Source organism: Martes martes (genome assembly GCF_963455335.1).
Source record: "Martes martes genome assembly, chromosome: 5".
In the NCBI taxonomy this organism is placed as follows: domain Eukaryota; kingdom Metazoa; phylum Chordata; class Mammalia; order Carnivora; family Mustelidae; genus Martes; species Martes martes.
Window position 1 is genome coordinate 65,449,272 of NC_137892.1, and position 20,034 is coordinate 65,469,305.

General features: G+C 38.3%; 2 protein-coding genes across 4 annotated transcripts in view; one reads left to right on the plus strand and one right to left on the minus strand.

Annotated features, from left to right (window-relative positions):
- POLK (DNA polymerase kappa) overlaps nucleotides 1-16,936 on the minus strand; it is a 67,284-nt gene extending 50,348 nt beyond the window's left edge. Inside the window, exons 1-2 of the mRNA XM_080803578.1 lie at nucleotides 16,109-16,936; nucleotides 15,537-15,744 (exon numbers count right to left, since the gene is read on the minus strand). The gene's annotated coding sequence lies outside the window, so the exon portion shown is untranslated. The remainder of the gene's footprint in view (nucleotides 1-15,536; nucleotides 15,745-16,108) is intronic.
- CERT1 (ceramide transporter 1) overlaps nucleotides 16,368-20,034 on the plus strand; it is a 110,050-nt gene continuing 106,383 nt past the window's right edge. For all 3 annotated transcript variants that reach the window (XR_013966820.1, XM_080803579.1, XM_080803580.1), the window contains exon 1: nucleotides 16,368-16,898. Coding sequence is in view for 2 of the 3 variants with exons in the window: in XM_080803579.1 (XP_080659705.1) it covers nucleotides 16,803-16,898 (96 nt within the window). In the remaining variant the exon portion in view is untranslated. The remainder of the gene's footprint in view (nucleotides 16,899-20,034) is intronic.

The window sequence follows — 20,034 nt, forward strand, 5'->3', positions numbered from 1 at the left end:
ATTTTTAAAATTTATTTTTGAAGATTTATTTATTCATTTGAGAGAGAGAGTGTGCACATAGGCAAGAAGAGGGGTAGATGGAGAGAATTCTCAAGCAGAGTGTGGAGCCCAAGGCAGGACTCCAACCCAGAATCCTGAGATCATAGTCTGAGCTGAAACCAAGAGTCAGATGCTAAACCAACTAAGCCACCCAGGTACCTGTCAGAGTAAGAGTTTAAATTATATCCAGAATATTCCCAAAATAATCTCTAGAACTCTACTTTAGAACATGTATATTTTTAAAATGTAAATATATGCTAAATGTTTATATTAACAGATAATTTTAATCCCTTAATTTAATCCCTTAATCTAAAAATGTACTTGTGTTATGTATATAATCTCACAGGTAAGCAAGATAAATCTCTACCTCTGGAGGACACCATAATTTTATTTAAAAAAAGGAAAATGGGGGCACCTGGGTGGCTCAGTCATTAAATGTCTGCCTTTGGCCCAGGTGGTGGTCCCAGGATCCTGGGATCAAGCCCCAGATCAGGCTCCCTGCTCAGCAGGAAGCCTGCTTCTCCCTCTCCCACTCCTCCTGCTTGTGTTCCCTCTCTTGCTGTGTCTTTCACTGTCAAATAAATAAATAAAATCTTAATAAATAAATAAATAAATAAATAAGGAAAATTAATTCCATGCCGTAGTTTCCTTCCAGAAATTTTTTAAAAAAATTTCTAATCTAGGAATTGTTGGAAATATTTTTCTCTTCCCAACCAGACCTCAAAGGGTGAGGAGTCAAAGTAGATGCTGAAATCCATTTATTTCAGCAGAGATTACAACCATACAGCTTGTTACCTCCTTTACTCAAAGACCTGAAGCTAAGAATAATAGCAACCTAGTTTTGGGCTTTAAAATCTGGCTCCTCACTATATGATTACAATTTTTAAAAGATTAAAATATTCATTATCAAAGGTAAGAGCTTGAATTTCTCCAGTTTCAGAATTTTAAACCATAATGGCTCTAGCATATTTTCAAGACCTCTTAAGTTAATATTTTTGCCAAAACCACTTACCTAATGCATTTGGGGCTCCCTGCTCAGCGGGGAGTCTGCTTCTCCCTCTCCTCCCCATTTGTACTCTCTGTCACTATCTCTGTCTTTCTCTCTCAAATAAATAAAATCTTAAAAAAAAGAATTATTCATTGCCAAATATACTAAGAAACATAATTTAACCCACAAATGAAATATGCATTTATTTTTTTTTAAAGATTTTATTTATTTGACAGAGAAAGATCACAAGTAGGCAGAGAGACAGGCAGAGAGAGAGGGGAAGCAGGCTTTCCGCTGAGCAGAGAGCCCAATACGGGGCTCGATCCCAGGACCCTGAGATCATGACCTGAGTCAAAGGCAGAGGCTTAACCCGCTGAGCCACCCAGTCGCCCCTATGCATTTCTTTAAAAAAAAAAAATTATTTATTTGGAAGAGAGACTGAGTAAGCAAGACAACACAAGCCGGAGGAGCGGCAGAGGCAGAGGGAGAAGCAGGCTCCCCACTAAACAGGGAGCCTAACTCAGAGCTGGAGCTCAATGCAGGGCTCAATCCCAGGACCCCGAGATCATGACCTGAGCTGAAGGCAGATGCTTAACGAACTGAACCACCAACGTGTCCCATACAAATGAAATATGCATTTCTTAATACTACTAAAATAATTAGCTTTAAAAATACTTCATAGATGGTAAGAAAATGAAGAAAAAGTTACAACAAATGAATACCATAATATGTAGTTAAATGAAACACTTCTTACAAATAGAAGAAGCAGAAGCAGGATGATGGGATGTCACACAAGAAAATGGGTTATAAAAGAAGGGGGTGACTTCCATCTTAGATGTTCTCATTCTCAACTTGGACTACTCACTCTGGGGAAACCAGCTGCTATGTGAGGCAGCCTGACAGAAGGTCCATGTGAGTGAGTTTGGAAGCAGATCCTCTTCCAGTCCAGTCTTCAGATGAAACTGCAGCCCTAGATAACAGCTTGACTGCAACCTCATGATCCAGAGACACCCAGTTAAGCCATGCTGGGATCCTTGATCTACTAAAACTGTTAGATAATAAATTTATAGCTTACTTTCAAATTCTGTAATTATCTCTTTATGGATCAGCACTATACACAGACCAAAGTTTGAGAAACACTGCTATAAAACAGTTGTATCCTAAAGATTAGTAATATTGTTGTTTGAACAAAGGTGAAAATTTTAAATATACTAGTAAACTAATCAACTGAATAACTTTTATGCCAAATACATTTTTCTGCTAGAGTGTGTACAAGAAAAAAAAAGGCAAGTTTTTTTTGTAGTACTTAATAAAGCTAAAATATAAATTTCAAGAGGGCAATACCTGGTATAGTGCTAGGCCACTGAGCTTGTTACTTAAATAAATAAATATTGAATGAAAGAATGATGGGTAAATTAACATACAGAAAATAATAAAATTAATGGTAATACCTCAGTGAAGTCTTTTTAAATGCAGTAACTATAAAAAGTAACATTTGGATCTTACAGTGTTTTACGTGTATAATTCTATTTAATTTTCCTAAGAGATGAGGAAACAATGGTGTGAAGACTTACATGTACCTTAGATAAATTAATAATTGGTGAATTTGAGACTGTATTTTAGGCCTAGCTTCAAAATCCTCATGCTTAGCCATTACATGATAAATACAAAGAAGGTAAAATAAAAAATTACTGAAATCTTATAAAAAAAGAAGGAACAGTGGGTTTTTTTTTTTTGTAGATTTCATGGAATGTGAAGGTGGTATAAATAATAGATAAAATCATTTATTACTGTAATATAAAACAAAATTTAAGGCCTAACCTTATTTTTAGATGATATCATGATTTTGAAAATTCTCTAAAAGCCTAAGAAGTCTCTAAATGAAGAATATGAAATAATGACGAGGAAACGAAAATAAAATTGTTAAAATATGATGTCCGTTCAGACTGTACTAAAATGTATTTGAGAACCAACTGCAGACCTTTCTAGTGATCCAAAGGGTAATATATTCAATAATCATGGCATCTAAAACAAAGAGTTCACTTCTACCAGGGACTGTCTTATGTAATAATACCAATAAAAATCAATTTCTGCCTAAAGCCAACATAAAATAAAGGGAAAACGTTATTCAAAAAAAAAAAAAAAAGAATTTTCTGAGGAGCCTAAGTGGCTCAGTCGGTTAAGTGGCTGCCTTCAGCTCAGGTCATGATCCTGGGGTCCTGTGATCGAGCCCCACAATGGGCTTCCTGCTCAGCAAGGAGCCTGTTTCTCCCTCTCTCTCTGCCTGCCGCTCCCCTTAATTGTGCTTTTCCTCTCTCTGTCAAATAAATAAATAAATAAAATCTTTTAAATAAACAAAATCTTGAAAGAAAGAAAGAAAGAGAGAAAGAATGAATCTTCGCTGAAAATGGAAACTTCCTAAATCTGGTCTCTCTACAAGTCAAAGTAGCAGCAGGAGTGATTTCTTGTTTACAATACTGTCAGTGGTTTCTTCCTTTTTCAATATATATCCAACCTCTCTAAAGGGGGGGTGAGGAAGATGCAAATAAAAAGCATGAAATTCCATAAAGGTTGACCACATTGTTAAAAATACATATAAAAAAAAGATAACATTTTCAAACAACTTACCTTACATTAAGCAGGTACTAAGTGTTTAAAAAGCATTCTCTCATGATTACTCACTAATTTAGATATTATCTCACTAAAGTATATATTGGTAAAATACATAAAGAAATTGAATCTTAGAGAATTTATGTTATTCACTGAGGATCACCAGAGGTGTCCAAGCTGAAATTAAAATAGAAGATTCTGGCTCCAGAGCCCACATTCTTAATCAGTATGCTAAATATATAATGAAGATGCAAGCTGGTTTATTATTTTTTTTATTATTTGAAAGATAGTTTCATCAGATATAAATTTGACAGGCTTTTTTTTTTCTTTCAGTAGTTTAAAGATGTTGCTCCACTGTTTTCTAGCCTCCATAATTTGTTAAGATCATGATAGTTCATTCATTTCTTTCTGTTTTCAAGTTTTTCCCTTCATTTTTGGTTTTCCTCAGTTTGGCTATGATGTACCCAGGCACAATTCTCCCCTCCCCAAAAGAAAGAGCTACTCCAGGTTCCTGTATTTTCCATGAACACCTTCCCTTACTTCTGCTTCCTCTTCATCTGTCCTTTTAAAGATATGAAAGTTTTCTCTGTCCTTGACATACAGCAACAGTGTTTTTCTCAACCTCTCCCATCTCATATTGCATACATTTACATTTTCCCCCAAAATTACCCCCAGGGAGGAAGAAAAAAAACACTTCCTGAGCCTTAAAAATATCCTGACCCTTTTGTCAAGAATGTAGATAACAAAATCTGTTTAAATTATGCACCTGTTTAACTTCCGTCTGTAGTATCATATATTAATCACAAAATAGTTTGGGTTTCACCCCACAAAAAACTAACAATAATCACTAGAAAGAAGCCAAGTTTTTTTTAGAAAAGACCTTCATCTCTGGAATTTATTAGCATTTTTTCATAGATTTTTCACATGTCTGCTTGAGGGCAAAAGAAAATATTTCTACATGTAGGGCACCAATCCCTTTGACTTCACTTTGGTTTTTGATAATTCTCTCAGATCATGATTTATACAGTGTGGTTCTACTATGAAATGCTTGCTACGGTGGGATCCCATGGTTGCCATGCTTTTCCTATGTAAAAAACTAAAACTTCTGTCAATATTTTATCATTAACTATTCTCAATGGGCAAATATTAAATACTTTATAAAAGATTTTTTATACATCTATTTTTTTTCCAAGCTGAATATACATCTATTTTTTAATGCAAAAATTTCACTGGATTGTATAAAGATAAATTAACTAGTAGTACACGTACTTTGATCTTTAATCAAGTACTTTGGAGTCTTTAAGATTAATGCTTTATTTGGTCAAATTATTATTATTTTGGAATTAAAATGGCTAACCCTTTTACCTGAGATAGGAGAAGGAAATACAAACTAGTTTGTGGCTGGTTATAAAAAAAAGAATAAGGAACATAGTTAATTAACCTTTGGTTTAAAAGAATCTATTAGACTCAGTTTTAGTTTTAGTTTCTTCTTCGAGCAACTTTATTGTAAGCACAGATATTTCATACCTTATTTTTTCTTAGAAACCTTCCAATGAACAAAATATTAAATTTTTAACAGAATAAAATTCACTCTATCTTGCAATTTCTATATGGATTCAATTCTTACAGATTGAAGATACATTATAGCAATCCCTTTATAAATGAAAGATACATTAAGGTATCTTAGGGAACTTACTTTCCTATACCTTGAATATTTTGCTATTTCATTATCCTAGGAATTATTAATCATTTATGCTAAAAGATAAAATCATAAGAAAGTAAAATAATGGAATCATCAGAAAGATGACCTGGCAGTAAAATAAATTATTATATCATCCTTCAGTTTTCTAATTGTGTTGCCCACAGTATTTCATCTTTGAAGGAAAAGTATAAGAAAAATATAGATAATATACACTATTATACACTATTTTTGCAAGGGGTTGGGTTTTGGTAGCTTTCAATGATGAAAGCTTTTAATGAAAGCTAAACATAGTTGAAAGTTCTGAATTTTTCACTTTCTGCCCATACTGGCAAAGATAAGAAAACTGACAGAAGAGTTTCATAATTATTAGACAAATAGGAAGATGAATGTAAAGAAACTAATCGCACTCTTGACTATAATGATGGTGAAGTTGATCTTAAAAACAAAATCTCAGGGGCGCCTGGGTGGCTCAGTGGGTTAAAGCCTCTGCCTTCGGCTTGGGTCGTGATTTCAGGGTCCTGGGATCGAGCCCCACATCGGGCTCTCTGCTCAGTGGGGAGCCTGCTTCCTCCTTTCTCTCTCTGCCTGCCTCTCTGCCTACTTGTGATGTCTGTCAAATAAATAAATAAATATTTAAAAAAAAAATCTCAGAGTATGAATTTTCAGATGACTCAAATAGATATCTTCTCAAATTTAAGAATCAACGAGTAAACAATGAATTTATAAGAAAAGCAAATATGGCATTCCCATCCAGTTAGTCATTCAATAGGAAGGAATTCAACACAGAGTATTTTGCAACAAGAACTTGGGACATCCCATTTTGTTAACAGGACATATGACAGTTCATCCTTTATGATATTTATGCACTAAAAGTTACTTAATACGCCTTGTAGGTAAGCAAATGTCTAAGGCAGATGTGTATATAAAGGGGAAAGGAAGGAAATAGATGATGTAGAAATGAAAACCTTATTGGACTTGTATTTCTAAGTGGTGTTTAAAATACAAGAATGAAAATATTTTATAATTATGGAGGAAAGAAAATAGATGTCTTCTCTTTAACAAGATTATGAGATGTCAAAGTTTTCAATGTTACTGCATTTTGATGTTACAAGCACAAGATAAAGAACCAAACATAATGATAAGCTAGAATCTATTAAAGATGCATATTATACCTGGAATCTTTATTTATAAGATGGAAAGATCCAGGATCATGCATAAAAATTGATGAAAAGCTACTTGCTTTCAAAGGATATTCATTACTCACTTTAGAAAAATATAGAATAAAAATTTGTTTACTAAGATTCAATTTTTATTGCAATCCCTAATGAAGTTGTTGTTTACCATCTCTTGTTTGTTACTTCTCAAGATTATTCATAATATTACTCAAAAATATAAAAAATAAAATGATAGATACAAATGACTATTTTTTCCTGAGAAATACTCTTATACTAAGAGTTAAATCAATACATAATTCCTTTATCAACATTAGATAAAAGAATAATTGCAAAATAAATCACTTAAATTATCTATAGATAATTAAAACATAGACTTGCTAGCACATCCCTTTAGTTATCACAGATAAGCCCTGTAAACTGTCTCTATAATATACTACTGCAGCTTAAAAATGTATGTGGATGAATTTTCTTCAAAAGAAAAACTTCAAACTAAAGAGAATCTATGCAACATACCCAGAATGTAATCAGGCTCTAACAGATTCTCAAAGGTTTAATCATTTCAGAATAATAGTTGTCTTTGTTTTTGTTTTTTGAGTCTAAAATCAATTTTATATATATTGAAAGTACATATTATAAGTCTCTGAGTTTCAAAGTCCTAACTAGACTATTAATTAGCTAGAACTTTGGGCAACTCAGTTAACTTCTCTGAGCACTAATTTCTTTATATGTAAATAAGGATGTCTATTTTGCAGGATCTTTGTGACGAGTGAACACCAAACATAATAAACCTAAAGCAATGTCTAATATTGAGTAGGTTCTTAACAAATGATACTTACTCCTTACAAAAAGCCATGCTGGAATTTGGTTCTTTAGTCTCTCATTGGTTTTAACCTGTTAGTAATTTTTTCTCCTGAGCCTTGTTAATTGCAGTTTCTACAGCTTCTCTTTATTTATTTATTTATTTATTTATTTTAAAATATTTATTTATTTGACAAATAGAGATCAGGAGTAGGCAGAGAGACAGGCAGAGAGAGAGAGAGAGAGAGAGAGGAGGAAGCAGGCTCCCTACTGAGCAGAAAGCCCGATGTGGGGCTCAATCCCAGGACCCTGGGATCATGACCCGAGCCAAAGACAGAGGCTTTAACCCACTAAGCCACCCGGGCGCCCCTACAGCTTCTCTTTAATCACCAACCACATAAACTTACTCTATTCCTCCTTAGATATTTACTGAACACTTACTATGTGACAGGCAATTTAAATCTTTACTTGTTCTTTAATAATACTGGCAGCGTTAAAAACATATCAATATCATTACACACTTAATTATTACCTGTATTCCTAGACAGTACAATGCTAGATAGCAATGAATCTATGAAATATGTGGTACAGATCTCCTATTTTTATAGCACCCTACAGGACAATCACATAGGAAGTCTTAATAAATACCTTAAATGAGGATGAAGATAAAGTGTATATTCATAAACTGTATCACCATAACAACATGTATAGTTCTGTAACAGTATTTCTCAGCTTACTTGACTAAGGAGAAGAGGATCTGAAATTACAGTAAAAGTGAACAATGAAAGGGCTGGGGAGAAAAACAGGAAGCAAAATACATTTACAAAATAACCATTATGAGGATCCTACCAATATTTAAAAATACCACACTGCTTATACAGTAGGATTTCAACATATTAAAAAACGAATTTCTCAATGTAAGTTAAAGAGGTTAAAATTTAGAGACTCAAAAGCTTGAGGGTTAAAAACAGAAAGAAAGTGTACATGCAGAGAGTGGGTATTAATAGCACTGTTCATCTATTATAGATGTGTACTGTGTACTTTTTAGACTAAAGGATTTTTTACTGTTATAGTGAAATCTATGAAATACTAACCACTCCTGACAAGTTTTCATCCCACAACAACAAACAGATATAAATAAAAGATAATGGAATACAATTTCAATTTTATTCAATAGTAAGAAAGAATATTTGTGCTTGGAACATGCCTGGCTAGGCCCTCCTCTATACAACAGGAAACAAGATTAAAAAAAAAAGGGGGGGTGGTAGCTCTATAAATTCTGTTTCTAAAAATCACTGTCTTACTGCCAAATGTTAGAACTTTCTATGGGATGTGACATTTTCCTAAGTAGCAACATGCAGTTCATTAAGGTATCAATGAGTTCCCCCCCACACCCCATACAGTTGTCCTTGAGTTAAAAACGTTAAAAATCAATACACAAGGGAATCCAAGAGATATATGCAAAGTTACCTTAGGAATTAGAGTAACAGAATAAGACCTAGCAGTATGAACATAATAAAATAATAATTGATGTTAATAAAAGTGTTTTGATCCAAATGGAGTGTGGGTGGTTATAAAACAGAAGGAAGAAAAAAGAAAGCAAGGAAAGCAATTATTGGCAGTGCCTACTTAAATATCCATCTCCATAACAGGAATAACCTAACTTAATGCCTACTCATCATTTAGAATCATAATTATTCCCCTTGGAGGAAAACAAAAATATGACATTAAGATGTAGGAAGAAGACATCAAGCCTAGATTTGAGACCAGGAAGAAAAGAGCAATCACAAGGCCTGAAAAAATGTGAAAGGATTAGGGGGCTCTTGGGATACTGAGGCAGGAAACAGGATTGAAGTAAGAATTAAGAATAGCAATAACATAAGCTTCCCTTCTCTATTCCTATGAGTCAATTAAAACAGAATGGGAGGTTCCATTACAGATTATTTTTCTCCCCGCTTCTCACTATTTCTCACCTACTCCTTCCTCTGTTTGTCCCATCACTGCTGCCAATGACTGCTATGGTAGACAAGGAATACAAGAGGGAAAATATTAACAGGCGATAGTTATATACAATACATATAAACAATAGTAACGCAGGGGAAAGGGAGAGATGAGGAGAAAGAAACCAGTAAAGCATATGTAGGAAGGAGACAGGAATTTCATAGCTGTCTGGCTGTGGGGACCAATCATATGTAAAGAATGCACATAATCTGGTCAGATTAACTACAAGGTTTTTATTCAACCAGATTTTGTGACCAGTTTTGATCTTTTTTTTTTTCCACCAAGTGCAAAATTTGTTCTGTTACTCAAAAAATCTGATAGATCCTCTGAAAATGTGTTAAGGAAGCCATGAAGGGAGGACTATCATGCATATACCACTTGTGAAAGGTTGCATAGTCCAGCTGGAAGAAGGTTTCCCCTTTGTCCAGTAATAGCAAGCGGGCCTCACCAAAAAACAATTCAAGAAACCTGTTCACACTGCTCCTGCGCACTTTAAATTGCCCAACGGACTATTTGAGGTCTTCTAAATGGTCTCTTTCCAGATACGTCTATCTCATGAATACAAATATGTTTCGTTAATGATTTGTATGTTTTCCCTCTAGTTTGAATCCTTTCCACATAGATAAGCTACTCCTTCTTCAATAGCTAAAATCCTATTGGAAAAAAATCATCCCTATGGGAAGACCCCCTCCTGAGCTCCACAGTGACTGGGGAACCCATTTTGCTGGTCAAATATTACAGCAAGTCTGAGCAGTTTGGCCACTTCTACAGCATTTTCATTGTTACCATCCTCAGTGTTTAGAACTAGTCAAACCAACCAAAAGCATCATCAAAGTTCAACTGGCAAAATTTGTGGAAACCGTCCAACTCCCTCGGCCAAAAGTCACTGATGGTCCTAAATCTCAGATCCACCCCTTCAGAACTCGTAAACTCTCACCCTTTGAAATAATTACTGAGTGCTCTAGAGATATAGAGACCTACACCTAATAAAAGAAGATATATTTCAGTATTGTAAAGACTGAATTACATTCCTCAAAAATAATCATGCTCTAGTAGGGCAATCTTTCCACAGCACACTCCTGGGAGATGAAGTCCTGCAACACCATGCTCTGCAACCTGCGGATTTCATTTCTTGGAAAAGACATCTCCAAAAAGTTCTCTTCAACCTCACTGGAACGGTCCTTATCAAGTGTTATGGGCCATCCTTGGGCCACTAAACTCCAAGAGCTGACTTCCAGATTCATGTGTCCCATCTAAAGAAAGCTCCACACCCTGACTGGACCTGCATATCAACAGCTGACCTTAAATTGAAGATTTCCAGGAAATGAAGCATAGGACACTGAAGCAGACAGCCTCCCCAAGATGACAGGATCAGGCCTGTTTATTCTCTTCTTTCCACGTTGTCTCACCTCATTTTCTCCTTGTCTATCCTGGAGAGACAATGCCCTCATTAGAATTTCCCAATCTCTTGAAAAGAGGGGAAAACTTTCTGATTGTTGGATCTGTCTACAGGAGTTGCAACCCTTTAGTCTTCCCCATAGCAAAATTTTCCTTCATCTCCATGACCACTAACCATACCCACATCCCTCCAGATATTTCTTACAGAGTCAAACTTCTACAACCAGCTTTTCCTGTACTATGGTTTGAGCTCTCCCCTATCATAACTCTCAGAGCAACTAACCACATTTATTCTACCTATACTGTTTCCTGTTTACCACTTTAGGTCAGTTCCCTTGTAATAAAACAAGCCCTCTCTGTATACCCTTCAAGAATAAAGTCCACAGAACAGGATAGTTTCTCCCTAATTATTCCCCAAAAACCACTGACACTTGGTTCACAGGGCCAATTGAATAATCCCAACTAACAGCACTATTAATCAAACTCTCGCAGGAGTCTTACGTGCACAACCTGGTTTTATCTGCCTGTGGCAAGTGGCCCATTCATTGCCCAATGTTTACACAGCTGTCAGACTGGAAGCCAATACTTAGCCCATGGACATCCACAATAAATCTGAAGCCTTTTACTCTTCCTCCCATTGGTCTTCTGCATCAAACCTTCATTGCTGCCTTAAATGGGAACTCCCAGAAGTTATACATTACTCGGATTTGCCTCCATCATAGGGGCACTTATCCCATTGGTGGGTGTTCATGCCAGGGAATGAATGATTAGGAATCTCTCTCTGGGATTGGGAAAACTTGCTGATTCCAGCACTAAGGCAATAGTAGGTCAACAATGATCACTTGTCTCATTAAAGTTGTTTTGGATAATCACATAGCCCTCGATTACCTACTTGCTGAACAGGATGTTTATGCAATAGCAAACACCACCTGTTGCATATAGATAAATTCCTCTGGAGAAGTAGAAAACCCCAGAGAACAAGCATATTGACTACAAAAAATTCCACCTGTCTATGGTCCTTTGATCTTGTTAGCTGGTTGTCTTCAGGTTTGGGCTGATTTAGAATACACAAACGGGGGTCATTACTCTTCTCAACTTACTTAGTATTATTTTTAGGTTTTGTACCTGTTGCTCTATCAAACCTTTGTAGAAACTTTGGTGTACTCTAAAGGGGATCTCCAACATTTAAAATTTCAGTAAGATACAGACTTTAGATGGGAAATGCCTGAAGAGTTCTCCATCCTACCCTCTCCTTACTCAAATGTGGCCTTAACAGTTTCCAATCTGTGCACTTCCCTCCAATGTGGGACATGACACCTAGAAAGGCCCTTCCTGGCACAGAGGGACAAAAATTATTCTAATAAGGAACAGATGACCCAACTCGTGATCGGCACTGCTTTTAACGAAAGATCTTTACCAAAGGGGGGAAATGTGAAAATATGTTAAGGAAACCTCAAGTAAAATTGGAGTTGGGAAACCATGAAGAGAGGGCTCTCAAAAACTGACCACTCATCATAACTTGCACAGTCTGGAAGGAAGATGGAAGATGGCCTTTCGGTGCTAATAGCAAGCTGCCCTTTCCTGCAGCCAATGAGAGGCCACCACCACTTCCAACTCTCATTTTCTTCCAATGAACTTTTGTTCAAAATAACCCCTCCAGACTTCCACCTTTCCTCCATAAATTGAAGCTCTCCCCTATTCTCTGGATTTGCCCTTGGTTCACCATGGTTTGCTTGTCCCAAATTGCAATTCCTCTGCTATTCTTAAATACACTTGATTTTGCTGGCTGAATCACTTACCTTTTTCTTTTAGAAAGTTGACAATCCTTTAAAGTTCATTCATAGACTAGTACACTTGGGTTGCTTACACTAGATATGAATATACCTGTAAAGATCTAAGTTTAACTGAAAACCATTTATTTGGAAGATAAGCATGCCAAATATTGATCATGGATAGGTAAAATACAATCTTTTTTTTTTTTTTGCACCAACACAAAAGATTAAGATACCAAGGGGAGCAATCGAGGTATCGAGGAATACTGGATATTCCTGTATCCACTTTACACATTATATCCAGTTTTGTGAATACACTTGTAAGGGTATTTTCAATAATTCCTTATAACATCACAAAAGATGAAAACATACGAGTTTCTTGTAGTTCTTTACATTTCTGAAACTAGTGTTTACATGTTTAGACATGAACATAGATGCATTCACCACCATACAAATGAATATCCATTTTGATATACTTACGCAAATATTCATTTACAAATGCATTTAACAGTATGACATTTGGGATATAGATAATCAAAAGCAACTGGTTAACTAATAATGTTATTTATTAAGTTAGTATTTATTTATTTATTTATTTTTAAAGATTTTATTTATTTATTTGACAGAGGGAGAGAGATCACAAGTAGGCAGAAAGGCAGGCAGAGAGAGAGGGGGAAGCAGGGTCCCCGCCGAGCAGAGAGCCCCACGCGGGGCTCGATCCCAGGACCCTGAGATCATGACCTGAGCCGAAGGCAGAGGCTTTAACCCACTGAGCCACCCAGGCGCCCCTAAGTTAGTATTTATTAAATATACATCCAAATTCATGTGATTATTAAGGATGAAGCCAGCTAAGATTCACACCCAGGGACTATCTGCTTGCTCACTCTGAACTCACATGAATCACCATAGTGGCAATTCTTGAACGGGTCTCACAGGAACATTGAAGAGAAGCTAGTATCATCAGTTAGTATTCAAAACAGGGGAAACAAAGCATTTAAAGGGACACGTAGTTCTGGTTAAATTGGAAAAGGCAGAGAGGCTTTAAGAGAAGCTTTTACATTTTTTAGGAACACGATGAATGTCATAAACACAGGAGCAAGTCATAAAAATCTACTAAGTTATATTATTTTGAATAGTTTATATAACTCGGTGGAAAGATGGGCAAACAAGGACAATCCTTTCTTCTTTAGAATTCTAAGTAGCCGTTGTTTTTAACTGAAAAGACCTGGGGCAAGTGGCCTACAAAGATTCAGGAGGAGGATTAGATAAGAGGGTTAGAGAACAGGGTTTGTCACTGTCAAGTGGTAGGAATACAGGTTACCTTCTTTCAAACACTAGCTCAGCTATTAAAGTAACACTTGTACTTTGCTTACCTTGTTTTCTGTTATAATCTCCTGCAAGGCAGAGCTCCCTGCGGTCCCCTTTTAACTTTTTACTATCTTAAAATCACCCAGTCATCAGCAGAGTATCTTGCAAATTATATGTTCATTAAATTATTAATTGAAAGATAGAAATAGAATACCAATTATATTGAATGCCTTCTATGTGCTGTGCACTATTCTAGGGACTAAGGATAGAGAAAAGTTATGGAAAAAATGGATGAAAAAAATTTAAATTCTTGCCTCCATGGGACTCACATTCTAGGGAGCAAAATAATATATACAGTCTAATATATTCATTTCAACATTTATCATGGGATCTTCATGTATGTTAAATGATTTTTTTCTCAGAATGCCTTCTCCCTCAACCCTATAGCTAGAAACAGACTGCTACAGTAAAGCAATTTCCTACTAAGGGGGAACCTCAGAGATGTAAGTGCTGGTGGTCGCAACCACACACAACTTAGAAATGCGCAAAAGACAACGGAAAGTTCAATTTTAATATAAACATATACAATGCTCCCATGATTCTAAGTCACATTATGAAGTGGATTTCTCAACAATTCACAATCATTTCCTTAAGACTAATGTCCTTTTAAAACCTAGAGCTCAAAAGAATCAAATATTACATCTAATTATATTAGATAACCAAAGGGAAAGTAAAAATTGTTACACTATTCAAAATTCTAAAGATATAATTTAGTAATTCAATAAAGAGGAAAATATGCTTAAGTGGATTTCTTCTGGTTTCTCTTTTGAATGACAACCTTGGGATTATGTGTTAACATGTTGTCAAAGTATTTTCAAAAGCATTATCTCAAGTTTTATTCATCTGAATGGCTTTCTATTATGAATTACTACTTGATTTCACAATGGAAAAATGATCTGTAACCTATTTACAACAAATTCAGCATGCATAAGCATCAATTTAAGGGAACGAAAAGATATCATAGGTACTTCTCAGAGACATTCCCCGTCATTCTGTTTTTTTCCTGAAAATCCCAGTTAAATTGACCTCCATGGCTACCAGAGTTATTTCTGGCCATGTGCCTTTTCCCTTATACTGAAAATTCACTCCTATTCTCCAGGTACTACAGTACACAGATACCCTTTCTAACCTTTAATAATGAATTTTGTTGTTGGCAATTATTAGGAAATTGACAAGATGTAAAAGTAGCAAACAAGAGGAGAAAGAACTGAAGCTACAAATTAAAGATCTCACAATAAAAATTATCCCAATAATTTATGCAAAAATAGACAAAGACCCATTAGCTCTTCTATTGGTCGTTCTTTCTACCAATTCTACTTTTTTTTTTTAAAGATTTTATTTATTTATTTGACAGAGATCACAAGTAGGCAGAGAGGCAGGCAGAGAGACCGAGAGGAAAGCAGGTTCCCTGCTGAGCAGAGAGCCCGACGTGAGGCTCGATCCCAGGACCCCGGGATCATGACCTGAGCCAAGGCAGAGGCTTTAACTCTCTGAGCCACCCAGACGCCCCTAATTCAATTCTAGTCTTAAAGACAGCCTCCTATTGCCTAATCTCTTATTATTCAGTAAGACTATTGCATTTTGGTTTTTCTTACGCAATGAAGTTTCTACTCCACAACCTTTCCTATTTCTCAGAGACACAGGTCTGTAGAGATGGTTAACGGGGCTTTCGGGAAGGTACTCACCTACAACTTAGAATAAACTCCAGTCTACCATTTCACATTCTCATTTTACTTTAAAAATTCTTCAAACGTTATTTATTCTCTGATATCTTCAGAAGCACCATCAACAAAATGAACACTAAATCCAACAATAGGAAGTGCTTGCTCTGGTGAGAAGGGACTGAGAATTCTTCCTCCAAACGCGGGAAAGCTCAAGTTTGAAGTTTAACTTCTAAAGAGCGAGATAAAAAGACCTTCAACATTTGCAGAGGGGATTTGGCGGACAGAAACCCCATTTTCACTAGAGAGTGTGCAAACCACTAGCCCGCGGTTGAGGTAGAAGCGCCCGTACATTCCCACCCTGGAAAGCGGCAAGATGCTCCCGGGCTTTCAGGAAACAGCCCTGGAAGGCAGGCCCGGCATCCTCAGCAGAGTTATCTCACGTCCGGGCCCGCAAGCTCCGCAGGTTCGTCATAAACACGCTAGGCAGAGATAGAAGGGTGGCCGAGGGGACGGATCACACAACTATCAAACGAAGCCCACCCACCACCTGACCCGTCCTTAAGGCGACAGCCTTCCCGGCACGGAACACTCACCGGTTGCCTCAGGATACCGACTACAACTCCCAGGAGGCTGCGCGACTAACGGAGCAGCGACCTTCCCAGAATGCAACAGAACGGGGACTCCATCCCTCCTCCTTTCTCTGCTCCTCCCACCATTCCACTCTGCGTCATCCGGGAGAACCGGAGGTAGGGTGCGGGAGGGGACCTCCAGCCCTCGGCGTGCTTCGTCAGACGTTGGGAGGGGGACGGGGCGGGGAGCAGGGGGAGAATGGGAGGACGAAGGGGAGGGGAAAGGGGAGGGGAGGGTAAATAGTGGGCCAGGCAGGAAGATGGCGGCTGTAGCGGAGGTGTGAGTGGACCCGGGTTTCTGCAGCTGGATTTTCTCTTCCCTTCTTTCCTTTTCCTTTTCTGTTTGAGGTTGGCATCGAAGGGGCTGAGTTCGGGTGGTGGCGCCGGGCGCAGCGCAGGGGTCACGGCAACAGTGGCGGCTGACGGCTGGAAGGGCAGGCTTCCTTCGCCGCTTGTCCTCCTTCCCCGGTCCGCTCGGTGTCAGGCGCGGCGGCGGCGGCGCAGCGGCCAGACTTCGTCCCTCCTCCAGCTCCCCCCTAAGCCGGAGCGGGCAGTCTTCCCTTCGCCATCCCCCGGCCCTTCACCCCGGGTGCTGGGCGCTTCCTCCGGCGCAGCTCAGGGAGCGGGGGCCGGTCTCCTGATCGGCTGTCGCGCCTCCATGTCGGATAACCAGAGCTGGAACTCGTCGGGCTCCGAGGAGGACCCGGAGACGGAGTCCGGGCCGCCTGTGGAGCGCTGCGGAGTCCTCAGCAAGGTGAGCAACCCGCGGGTCCGAAGGCCCCCTGCTCAGACTCCACCTGCCGCGAGGCGAGCCGCTGAGGGAATGGGGTGGGGTTGGACGGGGAGTCACTGACTGTCCCGGGGCGGGGGCTGCGGAATGTGCCGGGGTGCGGGGCTGAGTACTGCCGCAGGAGTGCCAGGGTGGGGGTGGGGGGGGGAGTAGGGGACTGTCCTGTTCGCTTGCCCTGGGGCTCGGCGGCGGTGGCGGCCGAAGACTGGAGAAAACGTGTCCCAACCCCGGATTCAGTTTGGGAGTGGGATGCGCACCGTGACTTGGGACTCAGCGACATCTGTCCCGGGTGTAGGAATCCGGGTTGGGCAACAGCAGTGTGCGAACGACTGGGTATGGGAGCAGTGCAGATTGGAACTCTCAAACGAGGTTAGTCCGGAGATGCGGAGCAGGTTTGGAAGATTCTGTGGATCCGGTGATATAGACAGTAGCCGGAGCAACTGGCATGGTGCGGAAATCTGAGGTGGTAAACTATGCCAAGTTAGATGTAGTGAGAGGTCTCAGCGAGGAGGACTTTTGTACTTTTTCCCTCATCCTTTTCCCCAGTTCAGAAAAGAGCTATTGAATCGGCACGTGATAGGTACGAGAAATATACATAGTAACTTGGGACATGTCAGGATAGAAGCCGACCTTTAGTCCAGGAAGAAGAGAACTATTAATAAAAAATTTTTAAAAATCTTGCAAAGGGCCAGAATAGGGAAAACACATCTTTCCTGAAAATTTTAAAACCCTTTTTCAAAATTTTAGCAAAGCACATAGTTGTAGGTAACTAAGTAGATGAGGCCCTTTTTAGGAGAGAAGATGGATGATTTTTTTCTTTTGATAGTACATGATTTGGGGCTTGTTTCTTCATTTAAAGTTTTTGCTATGAGAAGACCCACATTGCCTTTTTTACTTCCTTCTCTCTTCCTGTTAAAGTTTTAGAAATGCCAATCCCTCAGCAAAGCTGGTCATAAGATACAAGATCATGTGCAGCCACTGACTATTAAGAAACTACCCTGCTTCCATTACACATACTTTCGCTAAGCATTTGGACATTTATTGTGGAATTGTTTCATTCTAGGTTTTTCTGTTATCTTTAGAAAGTGGTGAAAAAGGCGTTAGGTAAGACATGAATGTCAGGATTAAGACTTGCAAGTGTTAACTTTTATTTACGTGGCAGAAAAATCTTGATGTGTCTTGATATTGTCATTATTGGAATTGCAGTGAAAGGCTTTCAGTAAAGTGAAGCTCCCTAGGGTTTCTTTAGATTGAATGTAGGTTGTAATTTAGTTATCTGTACTTAACACATTGTATAGTAGGTATACATTGTAAGGTCGAATTTCAGGTTTGTTCTTTGCTTCTGAATTCTGGTAGATTCATCACTTATCTCATTAAATGAAAGCTGACTTCCAAACTAGTATTCTGGTGGTGGTAAGTGTTCTACAGAACAGGCTGAACTTTCGATCTATTTGGTATTACTATTTTGGGGGGGTTGAGGGGTGACTGGTGGAAAGAGTCCCCAATGCTCTGAGTATTCACTGTTTGCATAGCAGTATAGTAGGTACAGTATGACAAAAAATGAAAAACTATCTCCTTGATATTTAAATGTTGAGAAACATACTTTTGATCACTTCTATGGTAGGTAAATAACTTTGATATTGCTGCATATGTAGAATCAACAGGAATATAGTTTTTGGCATTTTTGTTAATGGCTATGATGGAAATTTCCCTGAAATTTAACAATGTATGATTATATAAAATGATTTCTGGAAGCTTTTTAATCAAGAATATTTTATATTGAGGATGCCTGGGTGGCTCAGTCAGTTAAGCATCTGCATTTGGTCCAGGTTGTGATCCCAGTGTCTTGGGGTCCAGTCCTGAGTCAGGCCCCGAGTCAGGTCCCCTGTTCAGTTGGGTGTCTGCCACTGCTCCCTTTGCTTGTGTGAGTTCGTTCTCTCTCTCTCTCTCTCTCTGCTAAATGAATAAACAAAATGTTTTTTAAAAGAATATTTTATATTGAGAACATGTTTTAAAATTTAAAGTACATATATATTTTGATCTGTTTGTATTCACCTGGTAATTTATGCAAGAGTTAGAACTCAGCAACTTTTTTTTTTTCCCTTTAATTGGGTAATGTAGACAAGTCTCAATACTAATGCGTTTTGTTTCTTCCCCTCCCAAATGGAATGAATTTGGAATGGGCGGAGGGCATAAACTTATATTAGAAATACACCAGTCCAAGTTTTTTATTTTTCTGTGTGGTAATTTAAAATACATGGAAATACCTATGACGCATATTTTCTATGGAATCACTTTTTTTTTTTTTTTAAGATTTTATTTATTTGAGAGAGAGGGAGAGAGAGAATGAACACGGGGCCAGGTTAGAGAGAGAGAGAGAGAAGCAGACTCCTCCCACCTGAGCAAGGAGTCTCATGCTGGGCTCAGTCCCAGGGCTGGGGAATCAGGACCTGAGCCGAAGGCAGCTAACCAGCTGAGCTACTTTAGGTTCCACAAATACTGGATAGACAATAATTCTAGGTGGTTATAACAAATATCAGGATGGATATTGATGGGAAAAGATTCATGCCTTCCTTACTGGGACTTGAGAGAAACAGCCTGGATAAAATAAATGCTGTCAAGCTTCTTTGGAATTCTCTCCATCCTTCAAGGTTTACCTTATCTTCTATTTCTCCACATACCTTACTGTTTGAAATTCTATCCCTCTTTAGAGGGTTTTAAAATTAAAAGATAATGTTTGAGAGAGAGCACTAGACCACAAGCAGGGGGAGGGGCAGAGGGAGAAGGAGAAGCAGATCTCCTGCTGAGCCAGGAGCACAGTGTCAGGGCTCTATCCCAGGACCCTGGGATTGTGACTTGAGCCATAGGCAGCTGCTTAACCAACTTTGGCACCCAGGAGTCCCCATCGTTAGAGTTTATCTCAAACTCTATTCTTACCATGAAGCCTTTTCTTCTTTTGCCAGCCATTTCAGATCTCCTTCCCTTGAGTTCCCATAGTATTTTATTTGTAACTTGTTCTGACTCTTATTCTAAATGTGTTTTCCTCTTGAAATTTGCATGCTGGGTTATTGGGAAAGAAACCTTTGATTCTGCTTCTGTG